Source organism: Macadamia integrifolia, chromosome 3 (genome assembly GCF_013358625.1).
Source record: "Macadamia integrifolia cultivar HAES 741 chromosome 3, SCU_Mint_v3, whole genome shotgun sequence".
NCBI classification, from domain to species: Eukaryota; Viridiplantae; Streptophyta; class Magnoliopsida; order Proteales; family Proteaceae; genus Macadamia; species Macadamia integrifolia.
In genome coordinates this window covers 29,819,982-29,840,834 of record NC_056559.1, presented here as the reverse complement: position 1 = coordinate 29,840,834, position 20,853 = coordinate 29,819,982, and the positions used below count along the sequence as shown (strand labels likewise).

At 39.4% G+C, this 20,853-nt stretch overlaps 1 protein-coding gene across 5 annotated transcripts; it reads left to right on the top strand.

The window, feature by feature from the left end:
- The first annotated feature begins 447 nt into the window (after nucleotides 1–447).
- LOC122073636 lies at nucleotides 448–19,189 on the top strand. Of its 5 annotated transcripts, XR_006138843.1 has the most exons (6): nucleotides 448–1,001; nucleotides 1,050–1,584; nucleotides 3,918–4,059; nucleotides 4,133–6,130; nucleotides 17,730–18,186; nucleotides 18,729–19,189. XR_006138843.1 is itself a non-coding variant. In XM_042638248.1 (5 exons), the coding sequence occupies exons 1-5, from the start codon at nucleotides 572–574 to the stop codon at nucleotides 18,764–18,766; spliced, it is 3,540 nt and encodes a 1,179-aa protein (XP_042494182.1). In that variant the 5' UTR covers nucleotides 448–571; the 3' UTR covers nucleotides 18,767–19,189. The 5 variants fall into 5 exon arrangements, 3 of the variants coding, with proteins under 3 accessions (XP_042494182.1, XP_042494181.1, XP_042494183.1); XR_006138842.1 differs by having other exon boundaries at nucleotides 448–1,584; XM_042638248.1 differs by having other exon boundaries at nucleotides 448–1,584; nucleotides 17,730–18,078.
- Nucleotides 19,190–20,853: the final 1,664 nt, after the last annotated feature.

Below are 20,853 nucleotides of genomic sequence, written 5' to 3'. Positions count from 1 at the left end.
CGAGGAAGATCTAAGGTTGAGACAGGGTGGCAAAGGTTGCACAAATTCTTTGTAGATTATGAGAATGAATAGAAAAAGGAGGAGTTGAAAAAAAAAAATCGAAAGAAATCATACTAAAAGATAGGAATAAGAAGGATTGATTACAACAAAATCACCAAAATCATAAGAATAAGAGGTATCAGTTTTTTTTCCTTATAAGCTTCTGAAAAATAGCGAAAGCGAAGATTCACCGGACTCGTTTTCTCGCCAATTTCACTTTTTATTTTACTTCCATTTCCACTGTTATATTTGGTTTTCCACTTCTCTATATTATCTCCAACCAGACAGAGCCTAAGAAAAACTGGTCTTTTTTTTTTTTTTTCACAATATCCAAAACCCAAGCCCAAGCCCAAGCCCAAGCCCATACCCCCAAATATCCAATACATACTCCTTTGCTCCGTGGGGGTACTCTCGTTCACTCTGTCTTCCAGTCTCCTCCAGTTGGTCACGCTATTGCGATATTTCCGCTTCGAAGTTCTAACTCTGGAGACGACGAAGGCGCCATCCTCCGAGTCCGAATCAACCCCCTCTGATGGCGATCGTCTCCGTCGAGTCTTCCTCCAACCACATGCAATTGGAAGCAATCCCCCTCGTCGATCTCCGCCTTCTCTCCCAGTCGGAGTTGAACTCTCTCTCTCTCTGCTCTGACGAAGCCTTCGACCTCCGCCGCTGCGACGACGTCATAATCCCTAAAATCGACCGCTCCGTCTTCAACGAGAGCGCTGGTAGCCGAAAGCAAACCTACTCGCGCCTCCGCCTCGCACCTCGGAAGCCAGAAATTACCAACGTCGGTCGTCGCAGGCGTAGCGCTGGCCTTCTGCCCCTTCCAAAGCCTCCCCCTAACCTCGTCGACGACCCTGAACGAAAGGAGAACCAACGCATAGCTACCCTTCTTCGAGAGCTCTTCGTGAAGGATAAATCCATAAAACTTGACCTAATACCTGTTGATTCCGAACATAGAGAGCCACAGCCACAGCCACAGCCGCAGCCACATTCACAGCCACAGCCACAGCCACAGCCACAGCCACAGCCACAGCCACAGCTACAGCTACAGCCTGTGCCATTGATGGTCGACAATGGAGTTTCCCTGCAACAGTTTCCGGTCTTTGTTGCCAGTAAGGAAGTGAAGAAGCGAGGTAGGAAACGGAAGCACGAACTGAAGCCGCCCCAGGTTCAGGGAGATGGCAACGGCAACGTTAACGTTATGAGCAATGCCATTGTTGTTTATGAAAACGAGCTGAATTCCAAAGATCAAACTATGGAGATTGTGAACCGAAATGGTGTCGCCGTTGATGTTGCTGCGTTGGCTCATCTTCAAGATCCTTTTGGTCCTGAATTAAGAAGGAGAACCATTGGTTTGGAGACTGAAGCGGCTTTGTTAGGGTTTCTTAGGCTATTAAACGGACAGTGGGGCAGCAGGAGGAAGAAGAGGAAAATTGTCGATGCAAGTGATTTTGGAGATGCGTTGCCCAAAGGTTGGAAGCTTATGCTCGCCCTCAAGAGAAGAGTAGGCCGCGTGTGGTTAAACTGCCGCCGATACATTAGGTCGTATCATCTATCGTCTTTTACATTTTCTTTCTCGCAGACTATTGCTTTCCTATTATTCTTAATGACAATTACTATATCTTTGATCAATGTCCTATTCATTCCACTTTATCCATATATTTTAGACTCTGATGCTAGTTTAGTTCCAAGATGATGCTAGATGTAGGTGAATCTCTCTGTGCTGAATGCGTGTGCTTATACGCTGTTGGTTGCAGCATGTGCATTTTTTCAGTAGTTTTGAAGAACTCTGATAATGTATCCACTGAATCGATGAGAGATGTTGGGTGTGACTCCCCACTTTTCATCCAACATAATGAACTACAAAGCCAATGGATTGATTAGTCTTAGTGTAGTAAAGAAATAGATTTGACTCTTGCGAGAAATTGGTCTGGTTAGATTTATAGGGTCTCCATGTGTTATTCTTTAAATTCATTTTGTCACTTTGGGCCTTTTTTTTTTTTGGGGGGGGGGGGGGAGATTTGAGTTTTCAGCATGATTTTGGAAACTTGCTGATGAAATGAAATTTTTTTGAAGAAATTTGGTGTAAAGACTATTATCCTTACCGCCATACCATTATTGCCTCAAAGATGCTTACAACTTCAGTTTTTTGTTTTTGTTTTGTATTTTTTATATTTTAGGGTAAACTACTCGGACCTCCCCTGGGGTATGCCTAAATTCCAACCCTTATCCATGTGTTTTCAAAAATTACATCTATCCTTTTGAAGACTAACGGTGTTAACTTAAAAATGGAAATGACAAATTTAACCCTCACTATATCTTTACCAAATCAACTCACCCAAACCTATGCTATGGTGTCGATCTGAAAAACCAACCTGCTCATCCTAAAGCAAGGTTTAAGGTCTCGGTCTCGCTCTCGCCCCCCCTCTCGCTGATCCAAAAAAGAGAGATCTCGCTGAGATCATGTATTTTTATCCGGTCGACTCGGTGGTTGGTCTCGGTGGTCATATGGTCTTTGTAGTCCCTGAAACTTGATATTACCCTATTTCAGGTCTTTTAAACACAATGGAAACATCAGTTTTTTTTTTTTTAAATCAAACTTAACATGGTACTTTGACTTCATACCCTATGTAAATAGTCTTCGACTCTTTGGACCCTAGGCCAGTATGCTCTATTCCACGATCAACACATGACACAAATAATCATAAGAATTTAAAAATAATCATAGATAATTGCTTAACTGTGTAACGATAACATTGATGACTAATGAGTCACATTCACATACATTGATGCTGAGACTGAGAGTAGCTCTTGTGGTGACGCGAGTGCAAACCAAGGTGGTGAATCTTTGGATTGGGAGGGTGGTGAAGCCCAATCGCAGGCCATAGGTGGTGAAGCCTTGGTCCTTCCCCTCTTCTTCTCTTCTTTTATCACATCTTCTTTCCTTCTTCTTCACTGTTGTTTCCTAGACTTCCTATCTTCTGTCCTTGCAAGCTTCTGCCATCTGACCGTTAATTCTCTTTGATATTCTTACCACATAATCACCCCCATAGGGTCTCTAGAATATATTAGTTTCAGCTTCATCAAGTTGTTCACTTCAAGTTTTTTCTGTGTTTTTCAAACTTTAGGTTCACTGCGATTCTGCTTTCCCGTAGGTTTGCTAGTGTTAGCCTAGCTTACCTCATCAATTGTTATCATTGCTATGGCCTGTGGCGATCCACAACCCTCCCAGCCCACTTAGTGTTGATGAAAAATTGAATCACCTCATAGAGATGATGGATGGCACAACTCAACTTATCACTCGTTTAGGGCCACAACCTTCTCAACTGCCTAGCATTAATGACAAGTTGAACTACATACTTGAGACTTTGAGGAAGCTGGATACTTGATTGGCACACAACTGCCCTCTACGTTACATACAGTAATGTAGAACTAGGTTGACAAGCAAACCCAATTCCTAACTGCAGGATACTTAATCAAAGAACATCCACAACCAGTCTAACAGTAGCACAATAAATCAGACTAGGAGGAAAACCAAATCTGGAATAAACCATGCTATCGATCTCAACAGATGGGATTTCTCTGTTTAGATCAGTAAACTGATATAAAGGGCCTAACAGGGACTGAAATAGATCCAAACCAACTTGGTTTCATGCACTAAGTCAAGGGAAACAATAGGATTGCAGACAAGTCTTATCATTCCAGTTGTGGTCAGACTAGGTCACTAGAAGAAAAGATTAGATATGCTCATTTTTTGTTGGTTGATGGGGCTTCTATGGTATATTTTATTGCTCTTCATTATTTTCTGTGTTTCTGTTCTGTGTGTATCATGATTTGTTGCTTACATCTGTTGTGCTTAATTTGGTATTATCCAGCCCAAATGGACATCAGTTTGTCACCTGCAAGGAAGTTTCTTCATTTTTACTCTCATATTTTGGACCTCAAGATTTAGGCCAGCAAAATTCTGGTCACAGGGATAGGAATACTCAGCAGACTCAGAAATTGGCCTCTGAAAGTGTAAGTCATTGTTTGCCAAATTTGCTTGTTCCAGTTCAAATTCATTTTATTAGATTTATGGGATATACAACAGACTGCAGGTCTTACTTTCCAAGATGTCACCAGCAAGGAAGACCCCATATGCTATTCCACATCGCCCTTTACATCTCGATCAAATGACCATGAGAAGCAAGTTGCTTTATTGGGTGTTGAGAATCTGGCCGAGGTCCAAGTACGAGATCTTTTAGAATGTCACAAATGCAATATGACTTTTCAAGAAAAGGATGCATATTTGCAGCACTTGTTGTCATCTCACCAGAGGAGTGCAAAACGGTGTAGAGTCGGTTCATCCATTACTGATGGGGTGATAGTTAAAGATGGCAAATACGAATGCCAGTTCTGCCATAAAATTTTTGAAGAAAAGCATCGCTACACTGGTCATGTTGGGGTCCATGTGAGGAACTATGTCAGGAATTCTGAAGCTTTACAAAGTCCAATTACTGTGCAAAAAACCATTGCTCCTTCATCTTTGGGTGCTGTTCTTTCTAGTGTCCATATGATGGATTCATCAGTTTACATTAACAAGGGTTCTATTCCGGAAACTTCTACTGCCAAACCTGATGTTGAACTGAATGTTGGCTCTGTTCATTGTAAGTCGGATGTGAATTCTGCCCAGGCAATTTATGGTGAATCCAACTGTGAATTGCTGATTAGTTCTTCTGATGGTAAACATGTTACAGAGGCTGATAAGAGTTCTATTCCTGAAGTTACTAATGCAAAATTAGGTGAACTGACTGTTGGTTCTCTTAATGCTAAACTCGAGGCAGCTTCCTTTCTGGGAACTCCTACTTGTGGATTCATCTGTGAACTACATGTTAATTCTTCTCATAGTAAAAAGGTTGAAGTGGCTTACAAGGATTCTATTCCAGAAACTACTGCTGCCAGACCATATGATGGACAGAACATTAGTTCTCTTTGTAGAAAACAGGATCCATCTTCCATTCTGCAACCTCTTTCAGGTGAACCCAAGTTTGAACCTAATGTTGCTTCTTTTCATAGTAATCTGGTCAAGGAGGCTAGAAAGGAATGTAGTCCAGAAACTTCTACTGTCAAACCTAATGATGAACATAATGACTCATTTCACACCAAACTAGAAGAGGTTTCCATTCAGGAAACACATATTGATAAATCAAACTTCCAACATGATGTTGGCTTTTGTCATAGTGAACTGATTACAAAAGCGAGCAAGGATTCTGTTCCTGAAACAGAATCTATTGATGGAAATAATGGTGGTGCACTTCATAACAAACAGGATGGAACTCCTACCTGTGAATCCAACTGGGATCCTAATGTTTTTTCTTCTCACAATGAACATGATATGGAAGATTGTAAGTTTGAAGGAGCTTTAGTTGAGAAATCTTACAATAAATTATTTTATGATTCTCCGATGCCTGATAGTAACTCAGGAATTACTGGTGAGGCTAACAGTGTTGGAAATGATAAAATCAGTTATTGCATGGATTCTGGAGCTGCTTTGTCTGATAAGAAGGAATGCAGTACTTCCAAAACTTTTGATGGAAATGATAGTTCTGCATTTACTTCAATTAAAAATGATAAGAGTGGTATTGAGCAAGAAAGGCCTTCTGGAATTTGTTCACTAATCCCTGGTAATGAGAAAATTTGTGGGCTTGAAGAGAACATGAGTGAGGTTCTTTCTAGTTTTACAGAGGTGCCCAAATTGGATGATATGGAAAAGTCGAGGAATAAAGAACTTGAAAGTGGTTCTGGCAACTATGATGCTGGACTAAATAGGGATGTTGTAACAGAGACTACTCGGGCCTCTGATGAAGGAAATGGACCAGAGAATGGGGTGGCTGACTCTTCATTACCATTGATGCAGTCAGCAGGTTCTAATGATGAACTTGGAAGTGGTTTTGGTGGCTATGATACTGGACCCAATGAGGATGTTTTAACAGAAATTGCTCAGACTGCTGGTGAAGGAAATGTACCAGATAATGTGGTGGCTGACCCCTCATTTTCATTGATGCGTTCATCAGGCCATCTTCCAGACCCTCAAATGACCTCAGACAAGGTATCGGGTCTAATCCTTTGTTTTTAGTGTATGCATGTTTCTAAGGAAAATGATTAGGACTGCTGGTAATTTTCTTTTGTGGATCATGTATTATCATCTGTTACTTTCATCTTTCTTATCTCTTCCTTCCTCCAATTCTGTTTGGACTTATTTTTTTTGTATGGATCCATGTAGCCGACCCTATTAAGTTGGAATAAGGCTGAGTTTTTGTCTTGGTATTCTTCAAGAGTGTGGACCTTGGTGCAACGGTAAGGTTGCTCCATTATGACCAAGTGGTCACGGGTTCGAGTAGGGAAACAACCTCTCTGCAAAGAGGAGGTAAGGCTGCGTAGGATATGACCCTCCCCAGACCCCACAGTGGCAGGAGCCTTGTACACTGGTTACGCCCTTTTAATCATGTGTTTATCATAATGTCACGAGCATTTCTGAACCCTTCCCCTTCACCCCCCGGGCTCCGAATATGGTTTTATGGATTGTTTTTGTCATAACTTGATGTTCCTCTTCCACTTTCCTGATACGGAAAGCTGAGGGTAGGTCCATGTACATGCCATGTCATAATAATGGAATTTAGTGGCATTTTTTATGCAGTTCAAGACCTCAGATTGGGCATTCGATTGGGTTCCTAGTTTGGTCAATGCTTGGCTCATATTTTAGGCCAATCTAGTTTGATTTTGGCCCGTTAGCTGTTGAACTCTTCCAAAAAATTAGTTATCGGCTAGCTTAATTGGAGTATTAATTATCTAGGTTGATTCTAGTCAAGGACAACTAACGTCCAGCGTATTTTGTGGAAAATATTATTTTCATGTTTGAATAGATTTTGAGCCAACAGATTTCCAAATTTGAAGTGTATATCGTCCAGCATGTCAAACCAATATTCTGTCTATATAATAGGGATTGACCATCTTCCTTTTTGGGAAGTGATTGGCCATATCGACCAGCCTTATTTGAAGAAACTTCTCCAGAATCGACTTCTGCCAAAGATTAACCATCTACAACCTAAGAGAAAAGATTTTGGTGGGCCCCATGGTCATTGCATGGAGAACCCTTTGGAGGGTTATGACAGCTTGCAATTATCCTATAATTTAGGGAATTATAGTTACTTGCATAGGGGTTTATTGGCGGTACAATAATTTCTATTTTTAGGTCTCTTTGTTTGTTAGTTGGGATTTGGTTTGCTTTGTTATTGGTTTTATTTAGGAAAAGGTCTAGATTGCTCTAACTGATTAATATTATAAATAAATGTATGTGGCTGAACAGAAAGGCAACGAGATCGAGAAAAAGAAACCGAATTTTGTGCTTTGTTCTTCAAGAGTGTATGGTGCAATTCCATTGGTGAGAGACTGAACAAACTGTGAGAGGCCGTGGGTGAGAGGCCCTGGATTGAGATAGCCCCCTATACACCCCCTTTCTTCCTTTCTTCTCTGTGTTCTTTATTTTTCAGTTTCTATTTCTAATTTTCTATTCGACTTGTATCAAGCACCCAACAGAGGATACCAAGACCTTGTTTTGCATCTTATTGTTGTGGTTGGTTCTTAGAAAGCTACCCTGAGCTATTACCTCAAGAACTGATTTGGAGCGAAGAATGTAGCCTATGCCAGTCATCGTTTGGAGTTTTTTCTACAAGCTCCAGTATTTGAAGATCTTTTCGTCAGATAAAGTCTCGTTTTAATGCTGGGAATTGGTGACATCTGTATTATTGTTGGCATTGGAAGGTCCTACTGTTGAATTAGTCCCTAGTTGTCTAGTTGGGGATTGGTTCTGCTCTATTTCGTATCAAGCCTACCATGGCTGGCCATGAAGACGGACATGCACAACCAAGCCTTCTATATGGAGGGGAATTAATGCTATCCAAGACCTCAAATTAGGCATTCAATTGGGTTCTAAGTTTGGTCCATACCTGGCCCATATTTTGGCCTTAATAATCCATTTCAATTTTGACCCATTAGCCGACAATTCTCCCCAATAATTTAGTTATTGGCTAGCTTAATTGGAAGACTAATTATCTAAGTCGATTGTGGTCAAAGACAACTAACATCCAACATATTTTGTGGAAGATTGTCTTCAGATTTGAATAGATTTTTAGCCAGCATATTCCCAGATTTGAAGTGGATATTGTCCTACATGTCAAGCCAATATTCTGCCTATATAATAGGGATCAACCGGCTCTCTTTTTGGAAAGTGAGAGGAAAGATGCCAGCCCAAAAGCGTAGGATGGGATGAGCATCCTACAGTATTGGATGCTTAACGGGTAAGAACCTTGAGTTGATAGATGTTATGTGGAGAAAAATGATTAATATCACATGTATCCAAGAGACTAGCAACAACAACCATAACCTTATCCCAACTAAATGGGGTCGACTACATGGATCTGATAGAAACATAAATTGTAAGAGAGTAAAAGGAATTAAAGGGAATGAAAATCATGTGAAGAAGTAAAAAAAGTAAAAATGTGGTAAAATAGAGAAGTCGGGGCAGCATCTTAGGAACATCCCCCTAATAGCGGCTACGCAGGTCTTAGTCCTCCAAACAGCTCTATCTGCTATCATACTTGAGTTGAGTGCTAACTTTTGCATATCTTTTCTTACCACTCTATAGTCATTTTAGGTCTCTTTCCTCTTTTATCTCCTTTTATTTGAATCTGGTCACTCATCCTTACTGGTGCTATCCAAGAGACTAGATGGAAAGGAAATAAAGCTAAGGTGTTGGATGACTTCAAACTTTGGTAGTCGGGAGCTCAAAGTAATGGAAGAGGAGTGGGAAAAATAGTGGATAAAGATCTAAAGAATAATGTTGTGGATGTCGAAAGACTGGGAGATAGGATTATGTCCATCAAACTGGTGGAGAAAGAGGTTGTCAATATAGTTTGCGCTTATGCACCCCAAGTAGGATTGGATGAAAGTAGTCAGCACCAATTTTGGGACCACATGGATGATTCAGTTCAAGGTTTTGGTCAAGATGAATCGATTATTATAGGAGGTGATCTGAACGGACATGTTGAGAGTGATCGTAGAGGCTATAAAATTGTCCATGGAAGCTATGGATTTGGGGAGAGGAATGGGGAGGTGTGATTTATCCATTGTGAACACTTCCTTTGAAAAAAATAGAGGAGCATTTAGTTTACCTACAAAAGTGGGTGTCATACCAGCCAAATAAATTTCTTCCTAACTAGAGGGCCGATAGAAGGCTGTGTAAGGTTATTCCTGGGGATTGTCTAACCACCCAACATAGACCAGTGGTCCTAGATATGTGTCTTAGCACACAGAAGTGTAGGACGAGGGAACCAATATACCCTAAGATAAGATGGTGGAGATTAAAAAAGAGGTTCCATAGATACTTTTAGTTGTAAAATGTGGCCAAATAAGGTAAGTGGGATTTTGAGGGAGACGCTAATGTGATGTGGAACAAGATGACGACTTGTAATAAGAGGGTTGCCAAAGAAGTCCTTGGGGAAGAGAAGGGTAGTCGTCAGGCCCCTAGGGAGACTTGGTTGTGGGATGATGAGGTCCAAGCTATCATTAAGACCACGGCACCGTTTGATAATGTTTCTGCTGTTTCTATGTCTAGAAACAGCAGAAACGGCTTTTCACATTTTCGCAAACAAAAACGGATTTTTTGGTGTTTGATAAACCTGTTTCTCAAAACGTTTTTTTAAGGCATAATGCCACGAATTATTATAGATTTTTCATTGGTAGAATGGAAAGAATTAGGGGAAGAAGGTATCATTGGATGCCCAAAAGGGAGAGGGGGTTCGGTTGCCACTTTTTAGGTTCAAATAGTTGAGAGATTTTTTGGGCACAACAACCTTTTTTTTCTTTTAAATTTGTTTCTAGAAATGGCGAAACAAGTCAGACTTGTTTTGTCAAAGTCGTTTCTAGAACTGTAAATAGGCATAAATTTTGATTTATGTTTCTAGAAACAGGTGAAACTTTATCAAACGCTTTTTAGGTTGTTTCTCTGTTTTTGGGAACGAGAAAACTTAGAAACGGAACGTTGTCAAATGGTGCCCAAGAAAGCTAGTTTTAAGACTTAGCAAAGGACTAAAGAGCTAGAAGATAAAAAATAGGGTTGGGTAGGGCGAAGAGATATGAGGATCTCTATACTAATCTGATCACAAAAGAAGGGAAAAAGCTATCGACAAGATAGATAAAATGAAAGAAAGGAAGAGTAGACATTTCGACCATGTGAAATGTATCAAAAGTGAGGATGGAAGAGTGTTGATAAGGGATGAGGACATTATAAAGAGATGTGATGAGTATATTTGTAACCTACTAAATGGAGATAGCTTGAGGAGGATGAAGTCCCAATAGAAGTGTGGAAGAGCCTAGGAGTTTGTGGGGTATCTTGGTTAACCAGTTTGTTTAACTAGATTATGAACACAAGGAAAATGCCAATTGAATGTTTTAGAAGCATTGTAGTTCCTATTTACAAGAATAAAGGGGATATTCAGAGTTGCAATAACTATAGAAGCAAAAAACTAATGAGTCATATTATGAAGTTATGGGAGAAGGTTATTGAAGCCCCTTTGATACTAGAGACTCATATCTCGAAAAACCAATTTGGTGTAGATCGAGCTTGTAAGAGAAGGGGCCTGCTAGTTCCTTTGAACGAGATCCAATGTTGGACCAACCAGCTTCTACCTTTGGCCCCATATAACCAGCCCAAAAGGAAAGCTGGAAAACATTGTTCATGAGCTACTGTTCACATGAACAATACCTGAAGTTCTTCTAGAAGCAGCCAGCTGTCCCTTATTGTGAAAGAAAGAAGAATCAAGGAGGAGCCAGCAGTAGCCATCGATCATAGCAATATCGCTTAGGATTTTGGTTCTCACATATGGTTGTTAGTAGCTATTAGGCTATTTAGGAGTTTCTATTTTAAGATTTGCTTGGTTATCAAGTAGCTTATTTAGGAGAATTTAGTTAGTTTCTGATTTATATTAGTTTCCTTTTTTAGGTTTGTTTCTAAATTGTATGGTTGTGAGATGCCCAAAACCTAACCTTCTCTTCCCCCTTCTCAACCCTCCATCAATTCTTTCCTATTTTCTTATTTTCTCTTTTATCCTACTATTGAGGGAGAGTCATTTGAGAGCTATTAGAAGGCTAATTGAAGAATAGAAGATCATCAATCAATGCAGCTTGAAGAACAGCCCAAGAGGAAATTGATTCAGCAAGAGTCAGGGTTTTGGAAACTTGGATCGAAGTCCATATCTCCCAAACCAGCCAGAAGTTCAAGCTCCTCTTTTGAATGATACCTAGACAGGTTGCAAGGGATCGTCATTCCAATTTTGAGGATAATCCAATGCCAAGAACCCTAGTTCCTGAAGAGTGGTAAAAAATTTCCTAATTCATGTTGACAACATCTCTCATTTTTAACCATCGGAATTGTCTCATCTTTTGAGGGTTTGTTGACCCATATAGGACCTTCATCTACTCTAGGTTTCAGCTATGGTTTGTGAGTTCTCAATTTTATCCTATTTTAGCCCAAATTTTCAGATGCTGCCTAGGAGTCTTACATCACAGTTTGATTTTATGCTAGGTAGATCCACGATAGAAGCTATATACCTACTAAGGAGGAAATATGTAGAGCCCATAAGAAGGATCTCCATATAGTCTTTATTGACCTATAGAAGTCTTTATTGACCTATAGAAAGCCTATGACGAAGATCTTAGATATCTAATTTGGTATGTTCTTTTGAAGAAAGGGGTGTCAGCTAAATATGTGGATATTATTAAAGATATGTATGAGGGAGTGGTGACTAGTGTGAGGTCGGTGGGGGGTGAAGGCAATGAATTCCCAATTGCGATTGGGTTACATCAAGGATTAGCCTTAAGCCCTTATTTGTTTGCGCTTATAGTGGATGAGTTAACCAAGAGCATTCAAGACGAGGTCCCATGGTGTATGCTCTTCGTCGATGATATCGTTCTGTTGGATGAGAGAAAAGCGAGGATTAATGCTAAGTTGGAGCTATAGAGAGCAACTTTAGAAACAAGAGGTTTTAGGATCAATAGATCGAAGACGGAGTATATAATGTGTAACTTTTGTCACACTAAGACGGATACCGATGTGGTGAAAGTTGAGGAAAGAGAGATACTGCAAAGTGAATATTTTAGATATTTGGGGTCAACCATAAGTAAAGAAGGTGACATACATGATGATATTTCATAGAGAATTAAAGTGGATGGATGAAATGGAGATAATGTAGGAGTAGAATACAAGAAACTAATCCCTCACAATTATAACCCCAAACAAGAATAGAAACACAAGAGAGAACAGTCCAGAATTACCCCCACAAGGTGCAAGCAGTACAATAACCCAAAACCAGAAAAAAGAACTACAGCAAGAGGAGAGGGACCTGCGGCTGGCTGGTCTGGGCTCAGATGGAGCTGAGCTTCTGGTCGAGTGTAGGCCCAGGTGTGAGGAATAAAACCTCCAAATATCAACAGATTCTGACGGCTGGTTCTGAAGATTCTTGATTTTCAGGCCTAGGAGAGAGAATCTGATGAATTCTGCAGAACAGTAACTGATCTACTTGGACAGCTTCTGGAAGAGGACCGAGTAGTCCTACAGCACCCTTGAACACCTTCCAACAGTAGCTCTTCAATCAGCTTTCAGAATGGAGAAGAGGAGAGAGATCGCAGGTCTTCAAAATCCAAGATTCTAAGCCAATCGATTCTTATTTCTGGGATTTCTGGGCAGATCTGATATGCTCACAGTAGCAGTGCTTAAAACAGTAAATAAGGTGATCGACTGAGGGAATAAGGGAGTAATAACAAGGATAAAATGGGAGAGGAGTGGCTGTCTCGGCCTGGACTTCTCGCCCACAGCTATCCCGACTGTTCTACGCAATTGGCTGCAATTATTCTTTATTCAAATCTGAGAAATAAGTTTACATAAGATCCTCTATTTAAAGAGGGCAGAATTACAACCATAATAGGTCTAAGAGCTAATAGGAGTTAATTTCTAACTAGGACTAACCACTCTTATTGCAACTAGGACTAGAAATAGACTAAGACTACGACTAGGGCTGATAGGCCTTAATAGGACTTACAATCAATGGCCCAAAATAACATAAAGGCATTTAAAATAGGACTTAAGTAAAAATCCCAATTTGATGGGCCCATTGGGCCCATTCTTTATTACATCGAATAGGCCTCAATTAAGAGGCTGATTGTAGTCCCTTGGGGCTGGGCTTCCTCCTGCGATAGCCCTGCCCATAATAGGGATCGACATCAGGAGAAGTGCGACCGGAGTGTTGTGTGACCAACATGTACCTTTTGATGCAGATGCCTTGGCTTGGTTGGATTGAATCAACCCACTATGGAGGCCTCAACCAAGACGCTATCAACCCAAGCTGGGTTTTTGGACTGGCCAGGGTTGGTAGTTGATAGTTAGGGAAGCAGTCTTAGTATATTTGATTCTCTTTTGTTTTAGTAGTAGTTTCTTTTGGAATTGGCTAATTTCTATTTTTAGAGTAGTTCCTTTCAAGTAGTTTCTATTAGTTGTTTTGATTTTCCTTTATATTAGACATGTAATCGATGGGCAGGGAAGATTTATTGTATGAAGTTGAGTGAAAAAAAATTTGAGAGCCTGTGTGGCTGTGGAGTATTGCATGTCCCTTCCTCCTATATTTTTCTTCATCTCTTTTCTGGCTCTATTTCGGATGGTTCTCTCCTTGCTGGAAATCTCCTGTTCTGGTCGGTACATCATAGCCCTTAAAAACCAAGGGATCTTTTTCGACATAAGTCCTTTCAGCTTCAAACTTGGGGGGTAGTTTCACCTCAATAAGGCAACCCAACTGCAGGTTTTTCTTGGCCAGAAACAGCTTCTGCTGTGAACTATAGCTCCGGGACCAGACCTTGTACACTGTTCATCGTTGTACCTAGGTTGCAGGTGCAACGGCTCCCCTTTGTGTGCTGTTTTGCGGCATCTACCTTTTGGGTTCAAGAGAGTACGGGCTGCTCAGCCTATGCCTGAATTCTGATGCTCAACCGATATGAATTGAAGAAGCTATCTCCATCGCAAGCCCTTTGATTTACCGTCAGGCCTGTGTGTTCTATTGCTTCTTTCCTTACTTTGGCAATTACAACATTCCTCTCCTCTTCTAATTTTCTATCCCAATTGTCCTTGTCACTTATTATGCTATCATTAATGTGCATGATTGTTACTGAGATTACAAGAATGCCACTCAAACCATTAAATTGAGACATTTTATCTTTATTTATTGTGGCCCCTAAGCGATCCAAGTCCTAGTTATAGAACCCGGATCCGCATCACCTTTAAAGAAAAATTCTATAGAACTGGTATAATGTTAGGTAGTTAAGAAATGCCATGTAGATAAGCTGTTTGTAGAAGAAATGAAGATGTTAAGATGGATGTGTGGCAAAACTGGGAATGATAAAGTAAGGAATTAGCATGTTAGATCTGATTTGGGAGTTGCCCCAATCAATGAGGTTTGGGGATGCTCCAGTAAGGAGAAGTGACTCAATTCAGATTGAAGGAGCTAAAAGAGCTAGGGCAAGTCTAAAATGACCATAGAGTAAGTTGTGAGGAATGACATGCATAGCCTCGGTCTTGCCCAAAGTATGACCACAGATAGATTTGAGGGCAAGGATCCATGTAGCCGACCCCATTTAGTTGAGATTTTCTTGATTTGCTGGGGTTGAGCTCATTCCTTTTGACTTTCTCTCTTTTGCTTTCATTTATCTTTTGTTTTTCTCTTCTCTATGTTTGCACGAATCCATGTAGCCGACTCCATTAAGTTGGGATGAGACCGAGTTTGTTGGTTGTTGTTGATTGGCCATATTGACCAAACTTATTTAAAGAGATATTTTCATAATCAATTTCTGCCAAAGATTGGCCATTTACAACATGTTTAAAAGAAGTTATTCTTCAGATTTTGGTGGGCCCCATGATCGTTATGTGGAGAAGTGATGCAGATTAATTACCAAAATAGGCTTGTTTTATTAGGAATAAGCCTAGGGTTGGGTTCCATACATGTTAGGCTTTTGATCCCATGTGTTTTGAGTGTAATAGACCACTTTTATGGGTCTAAAAAGGGGGCTCTAAGATTGAGTACGGGATTATTAGTTAGTTTCCATTTTCATTAGTTTCCTTTCTAGTTGGGCTTGATTTGAGTTATATTTGTTTCCTTATGAGTCAAGTTATTAATTGAGTCAAGTCCTTAGTAGTTAGTTTCCTTTTTCAACTAGTTTCTAATTTCAGTTAGTTTCTAATTTCAGTTTTTAGTAGCTATTGTATTAGGAGAATATTTGGTTTCCTTTTTGAGGAACCTTCTATTTTGTAATTCCCTCCCCCATTAACATTATAAATAAAGAAGAGGAGGCTCCTAAATGCCTAGATGATTTTGATAAAAAAATTAATGGTTGTTGCTATTGTCTTCTACATGGAGATTTGTCTTGTGTTTGATCAAGGCTGATGGAATTGGTGTTTGATCCAATTGACTCTTAGCGGTGTGAAGCACAAGAGGTCCTCTTCCTTAACTCATCTTCTTCTTCTCTCAACTACACAAAGTGTTATTGATCTGCTCAAGTTCTTACAGGTATTAAATTCAGTTTTCCTTCTCAGTTCTGCCCAGAAAATTGCATACTCTGTTAGCAATTTTCAGAACCTGCGTAGACCTAATTCATCATTCCATTAGTCCCCTTATTATCTGCTTCTATTCTGATTTCTGACACCCTATAATCTGAGATTGATATTCCTTCTGATTTTGAACTATTCTGATATTTGATCTAATGTTCTCCAAGAGTATCCTGCAACATTGGGACTAGGTTGACTTGTCAATCCTAGTTCTACATTAAGAAGCCTTCGGAGGGTTATTGATGTAGGGGCTCTCAGCAACTCACGGACAGCAGGTATAGCCAGCAGTAATCCGTTCATTGAAAGGAGATCAGTAGCAACCCAGGTGATGATCTATCCATGGAACAGGACTTTCAGTTGTGCAAACAGGGGCTGCAATAGTGCATCGGCAGCAGAGAGTAACAGCAGCAGTGAGTAACAGCAGCAGTGGTAGAGAAAAAAGAATGGAAAAAGAGAGGGAGGCGAGACAAGAGAGAAGAGAGAAGAGAGAACCGAGAGAATAAAGAGAAAAAAAGGCGAGAAAGAGAGTGAGAAAGACGAGATTGAAAGAGAGAGAGAATCGTGAGGGGTGGGGGCTTTGCTCCTTGGCTGTTTTTCAATTCACCTTCATTGATTTTCAAACAATGGCCAATGGCCTTACACTTAAATAGAATAAACTTCCAAAAATAAAAAAAGATATTTAGAAACTCAATTGCTTGAAGTAAAAAACTACCTAATAGACCAATAGAAAGAAGTAGTTTCCTAATTATGTAAAACAATCAAATAACACTAGAATTAAAGCAAAGTACTATAATCAAATAAGATTTGGTGGGGTCCACAAGATTTGCTGAATGGGAGGACAAGGGGGGGTCGAACCCAACGCTGGAAGGCTGATTCGACTCCTCTCTTTCCTTCTTCTTTCTTGTTTCTTCTCTTTCCTTCTTCTTTCTTGTTTAATCCTCCAACCACAAAGATGGATCTGGTTGAGTCTTCTTCTTCTTTCGACTGTACACCTTGATGTCCCCATCAGTTATGATAGCTTGCAGCCATTCTTTAATTTAGGGAATTATAGTTTTTTGCATAGGGGTTTATTAATAGTCCAATAGTTTCCATTTTTAGGTCTTTTTGTTTGTTATCTAATTAGTTGCGACTGGGATTACTTTGTAATTGGTTAAATTTAGGAAAAAGGCCTAGATTGATGTAACCGATTAAATATAAAAAATAAATGTACATGTCTGGACAGAAAAGGCCAACGAGATTTAGAAAAAAAAAAACACAATTTTATGCTTTGCTCTGTAAGAGAGAATGGTAAGATGCCATTGGCAAGAGACCAAACAAACGGTGAAAGGTCGTGGGTGAGAGAGACCCTGGACTGAGATAGTTCCCTATTTCCTTCTTCCTTTCTTCTCTACGTTCTTTATTTCCAGTTTCTAGTTCTATTCAACCTGTATCAGGCATCCAACAGAGGATACCAAGACACTGTTTTGCCCTTATTATTGTGGTTGGAGCACTACCCTGAGCTATCACATCAAGATCTGATTTGGATAGATGAATATAGCCTGCGGCAACCAACTTTTGTTTTTTTTTTTTCCAAGGTCCAGTAGTTGAAGATCTTTTTGTCAGATACAGTCCTTTTTATTCTGGGAATTGGTGACATTTTGTACTGTTGTTGACATTGAAAGATCCTATTGTGGAATTAGTCCCTAGTTGTCTAGTCGGGAATTGGTTCTACCGTGTTTTTTTTTTTTTTTTTTGGCACCTTGGATTCCCTACAATTTAGGAGGTAAATGTTGACGAGTGAGATGGGTGCGAGTTTCTCTATTACACGAACCCATGTTCACCGCGTGGCAAGCTGTTTTGGAAGACAGTTCATACCCCTATGACATATAACACCCCTCCCCTACACACACACCAGAAAAAAAAAGAAAGGAAGAGACCTTTTTTGAAGTGTTTTTCTTTGTAATACTGATTGCGAAGTTTCAGTGCTTTCATCTTACTTTGAGTAGTATTTATAATCAATGAACAGGGAGCAGATGAATTCTGCAATGTCAAAAAGCTTGAAAACACATCGGGTTTTGAAGAGCTGAGGTTGGATGATATAGAGCCTTCGAGGTTCAGTTTTATGACTCAACAAGAATCAACATCTATGGCAGAAGAATCCATGGCCTTCGCATATAATGCAGCATTGGAGCGAGGGCTTGATTCCACTGTTCAGTTTGAGTGGGAAGCAGCCTACCCGACGATAGCTGACACAAATCAGCTTACAACTTTTTGTATATGGTGCAAAATTGAGTTCAATCATGATGCAGTTGACACTGTAACCCAATCAAATACACTTGGTTTTATGTGTCCAGCCTGCAAGGCCAAGATATCAGGTCAAGTAAATGTGCTGGATGCTGGCTTTCCAATGAATTTTGATCGCCTATGAACAGTGATGTGCTGCTCTTATTTCTTATGAGATATCGAGTAAAATCTCTTTTCGTGTATGAGTTAATTTCTATGCCTCCAGAGTTTCTGTGACTTAGAATCTCTTTTGTTTTTTTTTTTTCCCCTTGGATAGATAGGGTCCTTTATGGTGTGGCTACTTATCAAATTTCAGAGCCAAATTCAGTCATATTCTCCGCAAAAAATTATATTGGCATTTTTCCCTTAGTCATTTCAGCTATTTACTCATTCTGTGAGAGGCAGCGTTCAACTTTTCTTAAACTTCACAAGGCCACCTGTCAAAAAGGAAAATGTGTTCAGCTGAATCTTAGCACATGATTAGATAGTGACATGAATGATATGTCCAGAAAATTTCACTGCCAACAAAATTTTCACATGGCAGATATGGATGTCAAAAAGGAAGCCTTTCCTCTTTTGATTTCTGTCCAATGGAGGCTGATGTAGCTATTCTGACAACTAGATATCTTGCTGATGGAGTATCCCTGTTAGTTTTTTTCTTTTTTTTTTTCATATAAATTCTGTTGGGTAATTATTTTGTGACGGATTATATCTCTAATGTTTGATTAATTTCATGTTCCAGGCTGTAACACCACAATAGAGACGCAGGAAGAAAAATAGATTGCTGATTTGCTTACTGGATTACAATTGCACTGCAGTCTTGGACATGGAGTAGGATACCTAGTTTTGGTTCAGCAAAAAGATGGCCACAAAGAGGATGTCTGTTTGGAGTTCTGCTTGTTGTTGGAGCTATAAAATATTTGGGTTCAATTCTTCTGAACTTTATAAAATCCATTGAGGTTAGTTGATTCAATCTAGCCTTTTGTATCACATCAGTCTCATTTGTCTAGAGGAGGGGAAAGAGGAATGAAAGATGATAAAAGGCAAATTCGACGCTCACTAGATAATTGATCCGCCTCTTGTTAGTCCTAGGCTTAGTTTAACTTTTTATTATATTACTTTTAGTCCGAAATGTTTCCTGATGGGCAGTAAGATACAGGTGTGGTACATGATCAATTCAATGATGCTTGAACTTTTCATTTATGGTGATGTTTAGCTATAGTACATATGTTTATCATTACCCACCACAGACCACGACCAAAAGGCTTTCTTGGGCATGGATTTAGGGGACGGTATCGGTATTTGTGTCGGCAATGGATTGGATATCGATCCGGATTCGATCAGATCGGCACATATTGGTCGGTTTTGCTTTTTATTTTTGCTTGGAAATGATACGGATAACCTATCCGAATCAGTCAGGGATCAGGGATCGATCTCAATTGATGTTGATACGATATGGCCAATACAGCCAATACGTTGAAATGACATCGATACTTGAAACCATGTTCTAGATACTACCTTTGGTTGCATGGGAAATGAAAATTTTTAAACCTCAAATGGAAATTTTTGTAATCGTTACTCCATGTGATTGTATAAACTACTTATATTTCTTATCATATTTAGTAATAATACATTTTATATGTAATTTTTGTTTTACATTTTAAACCAAAGGGATTTAAGTGCATAGTAAAGTGAAAAATTTTAATAATCAAATATGGAATGATTTGGAGTTAATGATATAGTCACATGAAGTTGTGAATTCAAAAGTTTTTTTTATGAGTTTGAAATTTCACATCTATTCCCTTTAATTCCCAAAGTTTTTTTTTATGAGTTTGAAATTTCACATCTATTCCCTTTAATTCCCTTTGAAACCAATTGAAGCTAAAAGGTAAAACATGAGGGAAAGGCTTGTGGAAACATAATAATTTGGGAAGGTGCATGGTGAGATACATGTCAGAATAATTTGCTTCCACGAGGCAAGAAGTCCTGGGAAAATTAAGGCCCCGTTTGATAACGTTTCAAGAAACGCGTTTCTGTCGTTTCCAAAAAGGCAGAAACGGAACAAAAAACGTTTTATAAAACTGTTTCGTTTCACTTGTTTTCAAAAATTGAAATTGAAATTTCTACCTATTTATGATTCAAGAAATGATCCAGGCGAAACTAGTAGCCGTTTCTGAAAACGACTCATGGTCATTCTTTCACTGGTTACTATCGACTTCCAGAAACATGACTTATCAAACACCTTCAATTCCGTTTTTGTTCTTAGAAATGAAAATTTATGTTCTGCCATTTCTTGAAACAGAAACGGAAAAAACGTTATTAAACGGGCCTTAAACTTCTTATCTGGAAAATTATACCCATCCACTAGTCCAAATAGTCTACCGTGAGCAGTGATGTGCAGTGAACATTCAATGGTTGGGAGGGTCTAGTCATGCATCCCTGTCGTTGACTGTGGATCAGGTTCTCGTATAAGAACCATTCTTGTATGGTCTAATTTACACAGATAGAATCCACCGCAGAGTTATAATCTGCTCTTAGCCTTTATAATCTTTCTTTTTTTTCTTAACTCTATTACATGATCACTTAATGGGAACGGAGTGGATTTATGTATTACTTTGATATGAACGTAGGGGTGATATTTGATATATCCCAAAAAATTTGGAAACACAGGATATTCTTCAAAGTTGCAGGGATGGTACAAGACATTTTCCTTATAACAATTTTAAATTCAAAATACAAGGTCATGAGAAATGATGGGGTAGTTTAAATCTTTATTTAAAAGAAATAGAGTAAGGTGAAGCAATGGGATAAGTGGGGTAGGAAGTCAGAAACTATTAATGGAAAAAACAAAGCATGCTTATTCATTC

Excerpts from the sequence above, each read along its gene's own strand:
- LOC122073636 (XM_042638247.1), top strand. The coding sequence starts at position 572 with ATGGCGATCGTCTCCGTCGAGTCTTCCTCCAACCACATGCAATTGGAA. Across the intron at positions 1,585-3,917 it reads AACTGCCGCCGATACATTAG|CCCAAATGGACATCAGTTTG; the intron begins GTCGTATCATCT and ends GGTATTATCCAG. Across the intron at positions 4,060-4,132 it reads AGAAATTGGCCTCTGAAAGT|ACTGCAGGTCTTACTTTCCA; the intron begins GTAAGTCATTGT and ends GATATACAACAG.